Source organism: Eschrichtius robustus, chromosome X (genome assembly GCF_028021215.1).
Source record: "Eschrichtius robustus isolate mEscRob2 chromosome X, mEscRob2.pri, whole genome shotgun sequence".
Classification (NCBI taxonomy): Eukaryota; Metazoa; Chordata; class Mammalia; order Artiodactyla; family Eschrichtiidae; genus Eschrichtius; species Eschrichtius robustus.
The window spans coordinates 68,071,575-68,091,687 of record NC_090845.1 but is presented as its reverse complement, the minus strand read 5'-3'; the positions used below and the strand labels follow the sequence as shown (position 1 = coordinate 68,091,687).

The following is a 20,113-nucleotide window of genomic DNA, read 5'->3' as shown; positions in this document are numbered from 1 at the left end:
GGAGTTATTTACTTAGGACTTGAATATAGCTTATGAGTTTTAAACACGCTCAAGATTTGTCTCCTTTCTTTGAGTTCTTCCTTGAATACTTGGAAAGATATTTGGGAACCCCTAGGTTCTGCACAAACTCAAATGAAGAAAAAGAGTATTGAAAGTAGCCTCTTTAGGAAATTAGGTATGTACTTTGCCTAATGTATTCTAAAATAAAGATATTTTGCTCTTCAGTGTTCAGGTTCTGATGAAAGTCAGCATAAAGCAACTGGAAAAGATGTTGAGCTTTGGGGAAAAGAGAAGGTTCAAGGGATAAATCAAGAGGCAGTATAGAGCAAGAGCCTTAAAGTCATACAGACCTGGTTTCCCATCCCGGATCTACCACTTTGATTCATTCAAAAAATATTACTTGAGTGTCTACTATGTACTAGATATTGTACTGAAAAAGAGCAACATGATTGCTGCCCTCGTGGAACCTACATTTTATGGAGAGTGATGTAGACAGACACTGAACAAATCAATTAAAAAGAAAAACATCAGAGAATTCTATGAAGAAAATTATAATATGGTAAATTGATAAGAGTAACTGCATATCTACTGTAGATTGGATGATCAGGGAAGGCTTCTCTGAAGAGGTGACATTTGAACCTGAATGATGAGAAGGAGCTAGCCACGTGAAGACCTAGTGGAAAAGTATTCTAAGCAGAGAGAACAGCAAAGGCAAAGGCCCTAAGACAAGAATGAGCTTCACTTATTAAATAATGGAAAGAAGACCAATGTATCTGGAGTTCAGGTATGAAGGAGAGAGTAGTTAAGAGATGAGGTAGGGGAATAGATATGGGCTTGATCTTGGGGACCCTACCATGGTTAGGTGCTGGATTTCATAAAGACCTACTCATTATCTATGAGACTTTGGGCAAGTTCCTTAACTCTCTGTATCTCAGTTCCCTCACTTGTAAAAGAGAGAGATAATAAGAGTACTTACCTCACAAGATTGTTATGAAGATTAAAAGAGATAATATTTGTAAAGAACAGTGCCTGACACATAGTAAGCATTTGATAGTTATTATATATTAGAACAAGTCTCTTGGTAGCTGATTCGAATTATCCCATATAAATATGGATATATAAGTCTTGGTTCTGCCTTCGATTGGCTGTACGAATTTGGGCATGTTACTTAGGCTCCCAATGCCTCAGTTTTGTCATCTTTAAAACAAGATCATAGCATTTTGTGTGCTACTTCCTGACACATATTGAACATTTGAAATATTTCCATTAATATTGCTATTGTTATTATTCAAACTCTTTCTGGCCTCACATGGGAGTAGGCAGCCACTTTTGTGGAATGTTTTCAAAGGAACTTAAAAGGATTCATTATCCCTAAAACCTCCCTCTTCTTCTCCTTAATGGCTGAAGTTCCACCATTAAAATTGTCTTCCTCATGCTTAAGACCCATAATCTTGGATGGACAAAGCAGTATTGGTTAAGAACACAGGCTTTAGTGACATACAGAACTAGGATCAAATCAGACTGCCACTTATTAGTTCTATGGCTATTTTAAGTTTCTTCAGCTTATTGAGCCTCAGTTTTATTAACCGTAGAATGCAGCTAATCATAAAACCTCTCTCATAATATTGTAAAATAACACATGTAAAGTTCTTAGTACAGCATCTGGCACTTAGTAAGCACCTTCATCCATATCAGCATTATTATTAAGTACTGTTAGTTCTGGCGCAACATCAGTGAGTTTGGAGTTCCAGTCTTAGAACTATCAGGGACCTCAGAGATAACTAACAACCTGCTCATTTTACTAATAAGGGAACTCAGTCACAAAGAGAGGAAGGGACTTGCCCAAGTTCACAGAGTGAGTAGGAAAGTGGAATATAAAAACCAGATTTGGGCTTCCAACCCAAATCTCTTTATTACAACACAGAGTTAGCATTTAGATCCTTTTCTGGGAGCATGTTTTCCTGAAAGGAATGATGGAGAGAAAGGGTCAGAGAAAGTGACAAAGACAGAGACAGAGAGACAGATAGAAAGCAAATGAGCCTCTTGCTGTAGGATGAAGCCTGAGGGGAGAGGAGGCTGAGGCCATGACATTATCAGCATTGCTGACTGAAAGTTGCCTATCCCTGGGTTTTCATTAACCTTTTGAGATCTCTGTGACTTGAGCAAGAGTGTAAACACCCAAAGGTAGACAGAATAACTACAGAATTTAGACAATTCATGGCTGCATAACTCCTTTGAAAACAAACATTGGTAATGTGATGTTTTAAAGTCAGAACTTTTTTGCACTTCCTTACATACATTGCTAAGTATAGCATAAAATTAATTAAAATAATTTTAATTACTTATTTAGAGAGAGGCATCCTCCTCTTTCTAATGTTTACGATCTTTAAAGTTTTAATCCAGTACTGCTGGGAGACCGAAATTTGGTTTCAGGTATGTGTTCTCCTTTACTTCGCTCCATAGCACTTACCATCATCTGTCATATTACTTTTAGCTTATTTATTTGTTTTTGGCTATGCCTGCTTTGACTCAAGAACATAAGATTTAAAAACAGTTTTTTTCTGTTATTTTCACCACCGCATGCTCAGTGCCTAGAAGGATGTCTGGCACATAGTTGATGTTCAAGAAATTTGTTGAATAAGTAGATGAATGAATTCTTGGTCCCTAGGAATTCCCCCAGCCTGTTTCTCAAGAACCTCAAACTGCCTTGAATCAAGGCTAGTCCAGAAGTCCCAGAATCCCAACTGAGGAAGGTGCCCCCTAGTTTTGGCCTTGACACCACCAACTTGAGTAAGGAAGGTAAAAAGCTGAGCAGACAGTTTATCCTAGACTAGTAGTGGGAGTGAGGGCTCTTTGTAATAAGCATTTCATCTATAAGATCAGAGATCCTCCATGATAAGTAAGAAGGAAAGCTGGTTGCAAGGCACACACAAATCATCCCAATCTTAGAGCTTGCCTGGCTTCCCTCACTGCCACATTTTAGGCTTCACACTGGCTCTACTCCTCTACCCTCCTGGACTCAGTACCTCTCTGGGTGCTTGGGAGAGAAGAGCTTCATTCCCCACACTCAGAGAGAGAAAGAAGGGAAGCAGTGGGAAGTATATAGCTACTCAAAACTCTGAATACAAGGGGAAATTTTTACTCAGTAACCACAGGCAATTTTGGAAAATAGGGCTGTCTGGAGGAAGGCAGTGTACGTTTTGGACTCAGTGGTACACAGGGTAGTGTCAAGAGAAGTGGGACAAGAGAGTTGCAGTACAGAGGCTTTGCCAGAGGCTCAACAGATGATTTACCATTTACCAGAACAGTCATCTCTACCCATCCCAACCCTGCTTCGGTCATTTGAATTAACCAGACTCCTTTTATAAGATGCAAACGACAAAGGGAGGATTAAAAGCAGTGGGTGGAGGGAGCAATCATTGGCAACTTAATGTAAATCTGTTCAACGTGTCACTGTCTTGACAGACGTTTATGTATTGTTTTCGGTCCACAAAGAAGCACTATTTCTGCAAGACGTAGGGAGAGATGTTAAAGGGCCACAGGAAAGACAGGTAGAAAGTTTGGGAAACAATACCAAACATAAGGTACAGGGGTTTGGGGGTAGAGACAGAGGTGGAAGAAAGCTAATAAGGATGTGACACCAATGACATGTCCCTATTTTTTTCTGAGGATCTGGTCTAGAAGGTCACTAATGACAAAGTTCTTATAATTTTAAACATAGCCTAGGGCTAATCATGCTGGTCGTGATGTTAAAAAAGGCAGTGTTTGATGTCATCAAATGGGGAACCAATACACAGAGTGGTTTATGAGATGCTGACATTGCTTTCCCTGAGAGTTAGAAGGCATAAGGACAATGACTATGAACTCCCTGTGCTGCTACTCTGGGACCACCACCTGTTTTAGTTATTGATCAGTCAGCCACCTATTTCCAAAATCTTTTAATTGTTGTCAGATTTTTTTTTCCTCCCCTGACTTTCCCCAGGCCTCCCAGTCTTCCTAGGATGTTTCCTCAAATCTGAGAAATCAGATTCAAGAGTCAGCTTGGCAATAAAGTCCAAATAAATCAAAGCCAAGTTGCACAAATCAACTTAACCTTTCAACTTGATCTCTGAAAAGTCACCCATGGATTTGCCATTTGCAACTCTGCATTAGTCTTTAGACAGCCTCCAAAACAAAGTACTGGAATTGGTTTGAGACCAAATATACTTTAATAAGTTCTTTCTTGAAGGATGGAGGGAAGATAAAAGAGAAAATTGTCTCTGGGTGCCCACAAATAAAGGCAAAGTTGAAGGTTCCCTTTTCTCCACATCCTCGCCAACATTTCTTGTTTCTTGTCTTTTTAATAATAGCCATTCTGATAGATGTGAGGTGGTATCTCATTTGACTTGCATATCCCTGATGATTAGTGATGCTGAGCATCTTTTCATGTGCCTGTTGAACATCTTCCTTGGAAAAATGTCTATTCAGGTCTTCTGCACACCTGAAACTAATATAATATTGCATGTCAATTATAATTCAATAAAAAGGGCAAGTTGAATAAATAGTTGACCAAAGTATAACTGCTAGATAATCCAAATGTATTTTATTACATTTAATAAGCATTTAAAATCCAAGTTGTAAATACAGTTGAATGATTGCTTTTGCTTTTAAATGTAAAATAAAAGGCAATTTTACATTTAGTTTACATTACATTTTGTTGGTTACATTGTTAATATGACAAAAGTTTTTTATTATTAGCAAGTTATATTAACTATAAAATTGGAAATTAAGATAAATTGAAATATGGAAAAGTAAACAAAACTAAATATGGAAATTACACAAAAGGAAACTGGTTTATTGATATATTTCATGTCAACTTGGTTAACATATCCTATTAAATGGTTTGGTGTCATAATCCTAAAATTTCATAATTTTGAGAGTCCAGGGCACAAACAAAAGTTCACATATAGTTTATACTTACAAGAAACAGAAAAGAAAGAATACCAAAAGAAAAAGATTATTCATACTTTGATTACTAATTTGATCTTACAACATAACTTAACAACCAAACTTTAGCTAACTTAACCTAATTTCATCTAACTCAACCTAATGCCTTACATATTCTATCTATTGCATGATTATTTTTAGGACTTTAGATCATGAGGAAAAAGTAATGCCATTTTTGAGAATTCATTTTTATTATTGTTCTATTGTTTTAGCCTTTTTATCACTTAGCTCCTAACCCAGGCACAGATTTGGTGGTTTTTAAAATTACATTAGGCTCTTGGATTTTTATCTAAAAATCTTAGTATTTTTAAATCTACATATGTCAGAAAGAAAAACAAAGGTTAATGAGAGTTTTAACAATTTGCTTATTGCTTTAAAAGTGTTACTTTTTTGTCATTGTTTTATGGTTTTTAATCTTTTTTTAATCTCTCCCTGGCACAAGTTCAGCAACTTACAAGATGCATTGTTCCTGAAAGTTTTACTTAAAAAGTCTTAGCGTTTTAAAATTATCACATCTCCAAATAACTTAAAAATTGATTAAAACATATTTAAGAATATTTTGGTTTTGTTTTGCAGTGCTTTAATTGTGTGTGTAGTATGCATGCAGGATATTTATTTCCACTGCTTCTTATATGAGAACAAATGTAGCATCTTTCAAACTATGCCGTGCTCAGAAGTTTTGTTTATAGGTCTTAATATTCTTAAACCTACACTTCATCCAATAAATAGTAAGAGATTATAAGGATGTTTTTGTTGCTTTTGTTGTTTAAGTTAGTTATAAAAAATGTTTTCTCTTCTTTTGTATACCTTTAAATATTGATTTTAATTGCTCCTGAATTAGATGCCAGTTTAGCAGCTTCCTAGCTGCATTTTAATTCAAAGCATCATATGAAAGTTATAGTATTTTGTAAGTTTTAAAAATGCTCAGAAAAAAAGTTCTAAGTTCTTTTGTGCGTGTGTTTTTTGTTGTTGTTTTCTAAGGGGTTGTTTTGTTTTATTTTTATTTTTTCCAATTAGGTCCTGACCTGGGCACAAATGCAGCAGATTTCTACCTGTATTATACTCTAAAATTTTTTACAAATAATACAATATTTTTAAATTTACATATACTCAAAAAATAAATAAAATATTAATGCAAGTGTTAAGAATTTTTTGTTGTTTTTATTGTTTTGCAGTTTTTCTGTTTTTTGTTTGTTTGTTTGTATTGGTTTAGTTTGGTTTATGTATTTTTTTTTCAATATGCTCCCAACCTGGGCACAAATTCAGCAGCTCTCTGGCTACACTGTGCTCCAAAATTAATATGAAAGAATAAGTCATTTAAAGTTACAGATCTCTAATCCCTCCCCCCAAAAATGATTAATCCAAGTTTTAAAAAACTTTTTTTGTTTTATGGTTTTTTTGTTATTCTTTTGTTTCTAAATTTTTTCAATTTGCTCCTGACCTGGGCACAAATGCAGCAGCTTTCTGGTTGCACTGTGCTCCAAAATTTCATATAGAAAATATTTATAAAAACCAGTCTCTGAAAAGAAGGATAATTGGAAATTCTTAGAAAAAATGTTGATGTCTCTTAGTTTTTTATGAACATTTGTTGTTTTATGTGATTTTCCATTTTGCCCTGTTTTGGGCACATATTTAGCAGCTTTCTGGATCTGAAGTTTCATATGAGAAATTTAATGTAGTGTAGAAAAAGGAAAACGTTTTTTAAAACTGACACTGCTGGTGACTGCAAATATGTAAATCCAGTTAATCTTCTGTTTCTTCCCAGCCATATTCATGCAAACAAAATTTATGTTTCTGCTTTCAAAATATACACAATAAATTTTGCTAGCTCTTTTAAATTTGATACTTTTTATTAATAATGTTAAGCTAAAATATGTTAGTGTGCTAAAATAAACTCAATGACAATTCAAAAAGAAAAAAAAAGACTAGCATATATCAGTAGTAACACAAAAGGTTGTTTTTTTAAAAAAACATAATCCCTGAATTTGTTCTATATTTATAGGCCCAACCTAATTACCAAATATTATTGGAATGGAAATATATTTTTTAAAGTTTTTAAGTAATCTCCATATCACTAAAGTCAAGGCTACTGTCCACTTATATAATGTGCTACAATGAATTTCCAACCCAGCAGAAGAGTTTGGCAATAACTTTTTGTTGTTGTAATTAGACCTGACCTATAATTATTGAACAAAACATCCTATGTACAATAAACATTCAAATAAATGTATCTGACTGTATTCAGTACATTATTCTCAATATCATTAGCTTGAAATCTTTTCTCTTATTCATAGCATAGGAAAATCGTAGAAGAAACCATATCTGGACCTAAAGAGAGTTCTCATACCTAGAAGGTGGATTCTAGCATTAATTCACCACCATTATGTGTTGTTTGATCACTAACTTCCTCTTGAATAGCTGGAAGGGAAGGCTTTGTGGTCAGAGGTGTTTCAGTCTTAAACAGAGACTCCATCCTGATATGGGTATTGATGTAGAAGGACTTCTGAAAGGACTCAAGGGTGAAGTAATAGATGAAAGGGTCAAAGCAACAGTTCAGAGTTGCAAGGCACAAGGTGACTGGGTACATAATCTTTGCAAATCTTTCCAACAAGCAATTGGTAATGGCTTGGGAGCGCACTAGGGCATACAGGAAGAGGACGGAGTTATAGGGTACGAAGCATACCACAAAGACTGCCATATGCACTGTGATCATCTTCAGCACTTTTTTCTTATTGGTCCCAATTTGAGACAGTGTAGCAGGCTTACGGAGGGTTTTTAGCACCACAGAAGAGCAAGAGACATTCAGTATCAAAGGAATGATAAAACCAACAACTTCAATAAATATGGTTATCTTGGACAGATAAGTCTTCCATACACGTTTGGAGAAGCCCTCAAAGCAGGTGGTGGTTGCATTGTTGACATTAGTGGTGGAGAATAAAGAGGCTGAAATACCACCACTGAGGACTAGGATCCAGACTCCAGCACACACAATGGCAGAATTCCTCCTGGTCCTAATGGTACGAGATCGGAAGGGATAGACAATGGCCAGGAAACGATCCACGCTAATACAGGTAAGGAAGAGCATGCTCCCATAGATGTTGGTTAGAAATGCAGTCCCAGAGATCTTGCAGAGGGTGTCACCAAAAGGCCAGTGGCGGTTGAAATTGTAAAATATTTTGAAAGGTAGAGTGCAGACAAAGAGCAAATCAGAGAGGGCCAGATTGGTGATGAAAACAGCCGTCTCACTTCTCATTTTCATGCGGAAGCAGAAGACAAACAGAGAGGCACTGTTGGTTATCAGACCCAGGATGAATACAACACTGTAGACAGCACCATTCAGATTATACTTGAAGGAATCATCAACAATGCAAGTATTATTGGCAGTAGCATTGCCCAACCTGGGTCTGAGGCTTGAATTTAAATCTTGGAATTGGAAGTCAATGAATCTTCTGTCACCCATGGATTTTTGTCAGGAGGCCTGCTGGCTGCAGGGTTCAGCACTCTGAGACTAAGGACTGGTAGGAAATGTTTTCCTCCTATGGGAGACAAGATGGAACCAGTCATCAAATCTACCTTCCATCCACGATTTCTGTGGAGTAAAAGATATTCTGTCTACCCAGACTGGAAATAACATGCACATTCAATTCAGTTTAACAAATACCTTTTGAGTACCTACCATATGTTAAAAGGTACTACAAGAGTATGTTGCAGGAGTAGGAGAGATCACACTCAAGACAGTAAGTGCAATACTGTAGCACTGCAATGCACAGGAATAAGGTATTTGTTTTTTGGGAGCCCAAGGCCGGTAGGGGCAGGGTGGGGGCGGGGGGGACTCTGATGGTTAAAACAATGTTAATACTTTGAAATTTGTATGACTTTTTAACTTTCAAAAGCATGTTTTATTTGATTCCTACAAGTACACCATAAGGCAGGCAAGGCAGGAATTTATCACCATGTTACAGAAGCAGAAACTGAGGCTTATGTAATTTAGAATTACAATAATGTCAGAAATGGAAGAACATATAAATGATACAGTCAGAACCAGAATTCAGGTGTTTTTAAAAAAATCCTAACTAAAGGATTATCAAGCTACTCTAAATTATCAATACATTGTCTACTTTCCAGTATTACTAAACTTCATTGTCTGAGTATTAGTTCTACTGCACAAGAGTACAGGTGGATATGGGACCTCCAGGACAACCTCTTTAAAAAGTTATGAGTAAACTCCTGAATTAAAATGTTGATTCACCTTTTCTTCCAAAATATAAGTTTAGAGAGCAGGGATCCCTCAGTATATTAAAGCTTCTGACTAAAACTTTTTTCACGATACTACATTGCCTTTATAGAGAGATATTTCAAATGACAATCTCAATGTTTCCCTCTTTCAGACTATGGTTCCTTTCCAAGCTTCTTTCATGCCAGACCCTAAGCCTTGGGTATTTTCCTACTCCCTCTCCCACTGCCCTTTCCATCAGTTACTATCATGCCTTCAGCTCTTAAGATGGCCCTGGTCAATAAAGCCTTTTCTGGCTGAATACAAGTGAAATATGAAAGGTAGATTTGAGGTGAACAACCATCCCCCTGTACATTTCTGATCTGGCCAGTTACATGCCCTCTGCCTGCCACCACTTGTACACGTGGCTATCACTGACTAATCATCTTTGTTGGGTATCTGAACCATCATTGTTCAAAGGTGCATATAGAAATCTTACTAACCTTCTCCTAGGTCAACAGCTGCCATTGGAGGACTGTCTTCTGAATGCTCTATAATACACTATGAACAAGTTGCAGCTGAATGAATTGTTTTCGATGAGGAAGATATGGAATAAAAGTGGTCTTTGTTCTTGACATATCCAGTAATGGGTTTTCATATGACTATATTTTAAAATGTGAAAACCATTTCTCTGAAGTGATTCCTCCTTATGTCACTCTTTCCTTCCACCTCCCAGGGAACAGGTCAAAGGGCCTCTGTATCAGAGAAGGGAGTGGCAGGGGGAACCTGCCAGAGATATAGTGGCCTGAAGTCACTTCAACCAGTGTTTGGCCTGAGGGGAAAAAAACTGGTTTGAGAAAAAAAAATCACTCACTGCAGTGCCCAGAACGAGAGCTGACCTTGGAGAATATAGGGTGCAAAGCAAAGGGTTGGCATTTTTAAGAGCTAAAGTTTTAAAGTTAAAATTGGAAGTGTGCCGTTCCTGATTTTTCATTCAGCAAAGCTTTATGGAGTGCCTCCCCTGAGCCTAACACTGCTCTAAGATCATATTCCTTCTTGGCCATTTCATCTCACAGGCCCAGCTCAACTTTTGCCAGAAGTAACCTTGGTATACGAAAACAGGCTATAGTAGGAACCTTGACAAAGTAAGGTCCAGGAGGAAAAAAAAAACAGAGAAGGAAGAAATAAAAATAGATTGGGAGAGCAGAAGAGAAGATGGCAAAGAAAGTAGCAGAGAAGGAAAAACTGAAGAATTGAGAGAAAAGGGAGAAGAAAAGACAAAAAAAAGAAGACCTTGCTGGAGAGAGGTCAGTGCTTCCATCTAATTTGTATTAAGTGCTTGGAGGGTACTCCCAAATTATAATTCCTCCAATTCCACCCTCTCTATCTTGCTTCATCTCACTTCTTCCAATTTTCTCAGAAAGAACAGTACGCAAATGACCAAAGGGGTGGCAGAAAGAAAAAGAGTGGCAAACTTAACTTCTCAACTGCTTAAACCACATTATATACTATTTTACACCCCCACACGCTACCCATTAGGCTGGAAGTCATTTTTTTCCATTGTTGAAAGAAATCAAGATAGTCAAAAATATCCTTCTAACATAGTCACACAATCTAAAGAAATTACGGGAATGCAAAACCCCTAACATTAAAGCCAAGCTTCATTCACTATGATCTGCTTGCACCTGCCTTCTACAAAAAGTACTGCTAATAAGGTTATTTTATTTGAAAAATGTTTTCATAATAGAAGTCTTTTCACATTTGCTCAGACTCCCTCCAGTCTGCCCACTGGTGACCCTTTTACACAGTATACTTCTAGCTCACTGGCTATGTATTATTTTGTACTTCCCAAGATGGCATGTTTCAAATAGGTGAGCTTTGCTCCCCAGTTTTCTATTCAGTTTTATATCTCCCAGAACATATACACTATACCCACAGCAGGCAGTCTGCAAAAGCCTGGCACTTCTGCTTTGCTGCTTTGAGTAACCAAATCCTGTGGGAAAGAAAGGGCTACAGACAAGAAAGCATTACAGTCTCAATCCTGAAGAGAGAGCATGGGAAAACTGTCACTAAGGCCCTATTCATAGCTTTCCCTTGCTCAAACACACAGCCCCTTTGCTGTCTAGCAGCGAGGGTGTGGTGCTGGGATTTAACACAGCACTATAAGCAAGGAGTTCTATTTCTGATTCAGACACTGGTTCACTCTGTAACTTGGCTATACTGTTTCTCTTCCCTGTATAAACATTACCTCTGAGCCTCACAGCTGAGGCTAGGAAGATTCAACAGGGCTTGTGAGTAGCTTTATGAGCTTGACCAGCATTCAGCCCAACCTAACCACAAAGAAACATTACAGGAGTTTTTTCCTTCTCCCTCCCCTGGCACAACTGGACACCTATGTCTCTGTCTTTCTTGGTATGCTGAACTTCATATTAGCAACACATCTTTCTCCTAACACCGTGTATACCCTTTACTTCAGAAATCCCCCCTTGAGTTTCAACCTTAACTACACAATTTTGTCATAATGGGACAATCCAGGAGTCTGTCCCAAAAGGAATATCTCCCACTGAGCTATGGTTAAAAAAAAATCAGAGAGGCATTTGGCTCTTAAACTAATTCTGAAGGAGAATCAGTGAAAAAGAAACAAGGTCTCTTTTCTGACTGGCTTCCTTTCTTTTGACTGAAATAAAGTGTTTTTTAACCACTGGATTTTCCTAAATGGCTGACATATTGTGCACTGAATGGAGGCAAAGGGCCAACACTTGAGCTTCAGATGAGATGAAGAAGAAAAAATATAGGCTGACACAGTTAATTACATCTTTCACTGCAAGTAGCATTAGACTATTATCTTGTGAAGACCTTTACAGCCAATTATTCTAACAATTAATCACCTAGGGGTTCAGAGTGCTGATTGCATGTATTTTCAGTGACAATGGACAGGAAGCAGGTCACCTGGAGGTTGACCAAAGAGAAATCTAACCCTCGCTGAATTTTTAACTTTGACCTACACACATGGAGCCAGTTTGGGCAGTTCATAGTAGTGTTCACAACGTTTTTCCCTTATAAAAAATTTCTAATCATAATGAAATATACCATGTTTGCAGTCTTTTGGGCTCCTGGAGGAAGTAGAGTTAGCCTTTTTGCCCTATAAAGATGAATACCTAAATCACTTCACTAAGTGCTAAATTTTCAGGTAATACATTGGAAACAAAGCTCTAATTTCTGGCATATGCCCAGTAGCCCAGAAAGGCTGGCTTGCTTTTGTTCCCGACAGAAGACAATCCAGAACTCAGGGAGACAAGGCCTTGAAGGCAGAGTATACTTAAATTTTCTTGCTTTGCTCCCCTTTTAATGAGCTTGGGTCAGATCAGAGTGCTTCTGATCCCCAGAGCATTTCCTCTTTCTACTGGTCGAAGTTTAGGAACACTGACACAATAGTTTTCGGAGGAAGCTGAAACCTATTGTGTCCTTTCTATAAATATCTAGCAGCGAAGCAAACTAAAAAATACAAAAATGTTGCAAAAATACAGATTAAAACCATCCTGCTGGAGTAATAGGGAATATGTCTAGACTGCCGCTCCTCAGATGAGTGGCTGCTAACAGAGAAGACTCCTTAAGGAAATCTTCTAGGCCAAGTCACAAGCACAGATCACAATCATTCACACGGTTCCAATTGATGTTCCTATGCATTGGCTGCTGTTTCATAATAGTTTTCAAAACACAACCTAGCCTTATAAAATTACATATGGAGGAAACCATAGGTAAATGTTTCACTCTAGAACTGAGCTGGGAAATTGATCTATATCAGGTCTCATCTCAAACAAGCCTCTCTGTGTCAAATGTTTAGATTGACAAGCTTGTTTATTTTATTTTTTTGTCCTCATTTATTTTTATGGAGAAATATCCTTTTGAAAAAGGCTTTCTATGTTAAATTTGGTTCACACTAAGATTATTATGGCTGTTTTGTCCCCCTACTTTATTTGAAAAGAGCAGGAAATTGACACAGGCCCTAATCTGAGCAGTTCCTATCCTCAGTGTTTAACTTAATTTTTTTCACCGAAAAACATTCCAGTCTCTCACTAACCCTTCACTTGATAACACAGTCTAATTTTTGGAAAATAATGTGGTTTAGTGCTCAATATGATGGGACCAAAGTTTGCATCAACGCTACTAAAGTAGAATTTTCCCTAGCAGTAAGTTATAGAGTAAGACAACTGTAGACAAATTGCTCAACCTAATCTAATGAAATTGTCTAGAGTCTTCAGACTTAATATCTCATCTCAGCAGAAGCCCCAGACCTTTTGGGGAAAAAAATTAGGTATTCCTATAAGAGCCCATTTCCAAATCCTGTGAGGCTCATAAATTCCAGCTAGGAATCTGGCTTTATTTCACATAGTTGAACAGATAAATTAGTTATCAATTTGCATACCAATTCATCTGATATACTTGGATACTGATCCTGATAATATGAACAAAAGCCATGTCTCCCACTCCTAAAGGCATATACCAGTGGCAGAGAAGGTTTAAACCAAAGAATCAATATTCTTTTACATCAAATCTGCCTGGATTATAATAAACAATTACAACTCTTCCATTCATTCTGGATGTTTGGATCATATAACCTATAATAAATTGGAAGCACTGGTTAGAAAAAAAGTTGGAGAATAAAATTAAGAATTTTAGAGAAAGTTATTACCAGGACAGTGGTACTCACCACATTAGTTCAAACCAAATTCTGGAACCAATTTTATCCAAAACTTGGGTGATCAATGAACTTTCTGGAGGTACTGTTGTTAGAGATTTCCTCCAATGGATGCTGTGAAATAGAATTAGTCACAATAGTGTGCCATGGAGAGAGCTTTTCAATAAAATGTATACCAAAATCATAAGGTAAAGAAATATATTACATGATATAAATCAGAGTAAATGAGAGCCAACATATTTTAAAATGGTATCTAAATGCTTTGGATTTCATTATTACAGAGTTGCAGGTAACATTTTATTTTCAAAGCTTGTTACTGCTATGTCATATTTTGTTAGTTATATTGACACACATAAAGTCCATGAGTTTATGTAACTTATAATCACTTAAAGATAACTAGTGACAAAAGGCATAAAAATACTTCTTCCACTTTATAAGGTAATACATTACATGAAAAATAACTGAACAAAGATTTATTTGGCCTGAAGTTGTATTGGTTCTTTGTGGTTTTTTTCTGTTTTATTTTCTTTTCTTTTTCCCTGGCAACAACTGTTACTACTGGGCAGGAGCCTTGATAGGGGAAGAGGAAAGAAGACTGGAACAACACGTAGAGACCTTACTGCCTTGTCTCTAACCCCCCCCCAACCCAGCTGGATTTCTTTCTTCCCTGAACTATAGTGATATGAGCAAGTCTTCAATTACTGGGTGTTAGCACACTGACAATCACTGCTGCCTCTGCTAGGATGTTCTAGGCCAACCTAATATAGCATGTCTGTAACATCTTCAAATCACAGTTCTACCCAAAACACTTGTATAGAACCAGAAATACTCTGCAATGGAATTCATACAGGTAGCGACTGAATTTGAACCCTACTCACTTACTGCCTGTAAAGTAGAATCATCTGCTAGTGGCAAACTTACACTATCATCACATCTCACCCCCTTCTGAAGGTGGCCTAAACAAAGCAGACTGCTATGCTTCAACTCTCCTGAAATAATTTTTCTTTAATCTAAGGGAATCAAAACTTAAAAAATAAAATCATTAGATAATTTAAAATATATTTGAGATCACCTTAACATTAAGGAGAATTGATTTTCACACTCCTCCAGAGAGCAGTATTCCTGGAATGAAATTAATATTATTTTACTGGTTTATCTTAAAGAAAGATAGAAGCATTAACATTTCTTTCTTTTATGGCTTTCACAATTGATACAGATTATAAAGAAAACTTCTTTTTGTTTAGAATCAAAGCAAACCAGGAAGTTCAAATACCCAGAAATTTTCATATTTGGTGTTAATTCAATATAGCCACGTCCAGGCACATCACTAGCTAACTGTGTGAGACCAAGTCATAGTCCCTTTCTGTACCTCAGTTTCTCTTCTCCCTCCATCTTTGCCTTGATTAATAGCAGCCTTCAACTCATGTTATGGCAGTGTGGCCTCACTGGCTGTTCCCTCCTGTCAGTGTTTTTACCTCCTCCCATTTGTCACTGCAAAAAAAATTTTTTTAAGCCCTCGAAGTCTGAGATAAGGGGAATTAATTTTTATTAGACTCAATGAAATTATTGCTAGATTTATTCTTTAATTGATGTATAATTTACATATAACATTATATTAGTTTCAGGTGTACAACATAATGATTCAATCGATATTTGTATATATTGTGAAATGATCATCACAGTAAGTCTAGTCAGCATCCATCACCATACGTAGTTTAGATTTATTTTAGTATCAGAAGTAAATATTATTAATTATTGTCAGAAGCTAAGGATCACAGATCAAGCTGCCATTTATATCGTAAAGTCTCCCTAATATCCTCATTTTCCTCATCCTCTGTCCTTATGCCCATATCAGCTCTAATTGTCTAGGTCTTAATCCTTGACCTTTTCTACCTGTTCCCCAGTCACCTCTCTCCTCAAAATATAAGGTTATCGAAATACTTCAGAACATAACTATAGAGAATCAGTACACTACTTATCCCATGCCTTGCTCTGATGACTTGCTCTAATTACTTATCTACTAAAAGTGAGGCTTGATTCCCAATGGTAGGTAAACTCCTATTAAGCTCCCAATTTTCAGTACTAGTATTCACAAACACATTAGTGAGTTTTTTCCTCCCCTGTAAGAAGGCCAAGAGTAGACTATACACAATGACCATACACAGAGAAAAAAAGGCAACTATACAATTAAGCCTTGACCATACCACAGTAAGGGCAACAATTCTCATTGCATTTTCTGTCAAATGGAATTGAATAGATCAAGCTTTAGCTAAACTTGGCCTGAGTGTTTCTGTAGGGCATATTCCCAGTCCTCTCTTTAACTTTTGTGAGTACACATTCTGAAAGGCAGGTCTGATTGTTCCAATAGGACTTTGATTTGCATCTCTGATTAGCAGGAGATGCTTTAGAGTGTAGCCCCCATCAAGTGTATCAGCTGAACTCATCCTTTATAGGAACAGCACATTTCATCTGTGACAAGGCAAAAGGATTTACAATCTATACTGATGGGATATGTTATTTGAAATTTTGTTCTGAAAAATAAACATGTTTCAAAGCCACTGAATAATTTGGAGCTTAGGTTATTATTGTTGTCTTCATGTTGGTCAAGGAAAAAGAAAGCTGGTATAATTTGGTAAGGTAGCAAAGTGAATAACCCCACCAAGCTCTGAAATGTTCTAATCTTCGAATTTGTCTGGTCTTTTCTACAGTGGAATAATAATAAATTACATTGCTCAATTTCCTAAAACAAAGTAACCAAAATACAATATTTATCAATTCAACAAAATCTTTTGTAAGTAAAAATCTTAAAAATATTCAGGATATACAAGAAGAGAATTTTAAATATGTCACATTATTGCATTTGTATGGAAAATAGCACTTAGGTTCACATATAAGGGCAAATTCCATTTATGCCAGAATTAGTTTTTCATTGAAATGTGTTTCTTCCTTTATGGTCTAGTTCATGAATTATTCAATATAACAAATGTCACATTCTCCATAAATCAATTAGGCATCAAAGGCACGCTGCTGTATAGTTTTACTAGAAGAAACCTCATCAAAATAGAAGCCACATTAGCTCACAATCAATTGTAAACCAAAGAAATATAAAGCTAGCCAAAAGAATTTCTAAATTGCTCTACTCTGTGATTTTAAATCATCTCTTTAGGACACCTGTGTTTACATGAAACAACAGCCTGAAAATCTTGTATCTCTTCCACTGAAACAGTATTATTGCCAAAACAATAGAAATTCCTGCTTTTTTTTTTAACCATTCGACTCGAAGATCCCTGTTCAGCACTTCAGAGTTGAAATCTAACTTCTTTCCCCAAACACTCTAAGCATCAGTGTTTCCACTGAAGTTTGTTATGCCATCCCCCCACCACCAAACGCCCGAATCAAATCTTTCTCAAAGAGACTTACCCCAAGAAAGAGTGTGCTAGATGAGAGAGTGTGCTCATGCCTGTAGACAATTAGCTAATAAACATGTAAACGGGCAACTCGCACTTTAGAAGTGCATATTTTAATCTATTATTCTTTTTTAGAGGGAAAGTTTAGCCCAGCCCAAAGTAGCAGACTCTGGGCTGCCGAAGCTTCTTACAGCAAACTGCTCATTCTGAAAATGTGAGCTTATTTACATTTATCTCTTTCCCTTTGTTAAGGAACGGCCCTCTTGAATGCTGTAGCTGGCATGCCTTTAACAAACAGGACGCAAGAAAAGGCCCAAAGTCCGGGCCGGAGCGTAGGGCCGGGGGAACTCTTGGGGGTCTCAATAGGAAATGCTTTTCATTGGATAAGGAGGCATTATTAGGAGCAGAGATCCCGCCCAATCCCCTGTGCTCCATCGTTCCCTCAGTCACCAATCACTGGACTGAAGAAGTTTTTCCTTAAAGAGCATTGCCCAGGAAAAGCAGTTTTCACAGTCAAGAATTGGCGGCTTAAGTGCCACTTCACGATATAAAAAGTGTCTTTCCTGACCAATTAATCCGCAGAGAAAGCCTTTGTGTCTGTCTTTGCTGCAGGACGGCTATCCTCCCCCACCCTCTTACAATTCTAATGAGGAGGAGGAGACGAAACTCCAAACTGGGAAGAGTGTTTCACTTATGAGCAGCCCATGTTTGTTCCAACTTTATTAAAATAATTACAATAACAATCTTAATAATAAGTAGGGGGCGGGGAAAGGCAAAAGTGATTGGTACCGTAAATACATTCCTATTATACTATGCAAAATTAAATCCCCACCACCACCACAATAAAATAAAATTTAATACTATACTCACTTACTTAAGCCAGTGCAGTGCCCTCAGATGGAGATGTGCTGGGGTCCCAGAGCTCTACTACCCACCTTCCATGCACTACGGAGTGCTCTGTGGCAAAAGGAGGGTCTACACTTCTCTTAAATAACTGCCTGGCAGGACATTTAATTACCATGAGATTTTTCAGAGGTTTGCTAAAACCCAAAATAAATAGTACAGATGCAATTTGTTTATAATGGGAAGTTATCTTCAACCGTATACCTACTTCCCCCTGGGCAAGTTCTTTTCCTATAGGTTTACTGCCTTGGTTGCTTACACTGCTTTCTTTTCCTCCCTATTTTTTCTCCTTCCCTCCTTCTCTTTGATCTGAATTTGTTGCAGAAATTCATTCACCCAACTGTAACTTCATTGCTAGCTCTTCCCCTCTGCCAGTTCCCTTCATCCTTCTCTCCTCTTCCTCCACTCACTGCCAATACTACCACCAACAGCAACCCCTCCCCCTTCTCTGTAACTCTTGGACCAAGGATAAGGTGCTTTCTTACTCTGGGCAGAGCGTTGCTCCTGGAGAATTGAGGGATCCTCTGACTGCTTCAAGACCTCAATCTGTGTAATTAAGCTGCCTCCCAAATAAGGCATGCTTCATGTTTGTTTATTCTTCCTCTTTCTACAGCTCTATTGTGGCTGTTCTCACTAAGAGTCAAGGCTAGTAAACAAGTGAATGTGAAGCTGATACTAGCCTTATTACTTGTGACTTATTCTAAAAAGCACTTTCTCTGTCGTTTCCTCTCTCCCCCACCCCCAGTCTCTGCTCTTTCTGTTCCCCTCTCTACTTATCTCAGGTATGTCTATTTCTGTCAGTTGCTGAATTGGCTATGTCTCCACAAGTGGTCATTCATCCACTCTGGGCCTGGATCAGTCCTTGGCATATTTATCAGTCTACAAGAGAAAGACACAGTCACTGCCCTGCAGTGCCTCACAGTCTAGCTGGGGACACAAGACACATGAAAGAGTGAGTAGCAAAGGCAAATTTTGAAAACTATTAAAGTTATTGTATGGAGAGTAAGTTTTGTAATGGATCAGAGGCTGAAGTCCCATGGATAAGTCCAGAAGGGCTTCCCGGAGGAGGTGGAATTCGATCTGTACCTTGATGGATAATTAGTATTTAAATAAGCCAAGAAAAGAAGGAGAAATCTTTTCAGGTGTCCAGACACAAGTGATAAAATGAAGTAGGTGTAAAGTGAATCACGGTGAAAATGAAACTGGTTTGTGAAAAGAAAAAATGGGTAATGAGAAGAGCTTTTTTCAGGAGTGCTCAGTTGTAGCAACTCAATGCACTACACTGATTAAAGTCAACTTAATAGTCGTGGTCACTGTCTATCTGTATGTATGACCAGCTCATTATTTTTCTCCTCTTTGGATTAACATTCCTCAGTCTTCCAGTTCATCTGCCTTCATTTCTCCTTAAGGTACTCAAGTACTTTTCTGATTAATCTCACAAATGACTCCCAGGTTGTTTATCATATCACTGGGTCAGATGCCCTTCTAGCATCATTCTTTCTCTACCTGAGTTCCAGCCTCACTGACCTACTTCATCTTCCTAGAATGAGATATGATCTCTCACACCATAGACATTTCTACATGCCAGTCCCCTTGCCTGTAACACTCTCCCCCTCTCTAGCCTCCCATTCACCAAGGTAATTCTTACTCCTCCTTCAGAAATTATCCCAGTAATCATGTCTTCAGGGAACCTTTCCTTAACCTTTCAGGTCATATCCACTTATTATATGTTCTTACAGCATCATGGACCTTTTCTTCATTGCATTCATCACAGGTATAAGTTTACATGATGCTGTGATTTTTTTTATTTGTGTGATAATTTGATTGTCAGTCTCTCCCAACTGCAAACTCCAAGAGGATAGGGTCTATATCTACGTAATTCAAAATTACTATTAGTAGTGTTCT

At 37.5% G+C, this 20,113-nt stretch overlaps 1 protein-coding gene across 1 annotated transcript; it reads right to left on the bottom strand.

Annotated features, from left to right (window-relative positions):
* Positions 1-4,223: 4,223 nt before the first annotated feature.
* LPAR4 (lysophosphatidic acid receptor 4) lies at positions 4,224-17,573 on the bottom strand. Its single transcript, XM_068533521.1, has 3 exons — positions 17,319-17,573; positions 7,334-8,522; positions 4,224-4,486 (listed from the first exon to the last, which is right to left on the bottom strand). Exon 2 carries the CDS (start codon positions 8,444-8,446, stop codon positions 7,334-7,336), a length of 1,113 nt encoding a protein of 370 aa, XP_068389622.1. The 5' UTR covers positions 8,447-8,522; positions 17,319-17,573; the 3' UTR covers positions 4,224-4,486.
* Positions 17,574-20,113: the final 2,540 nt, after the last annotated feature.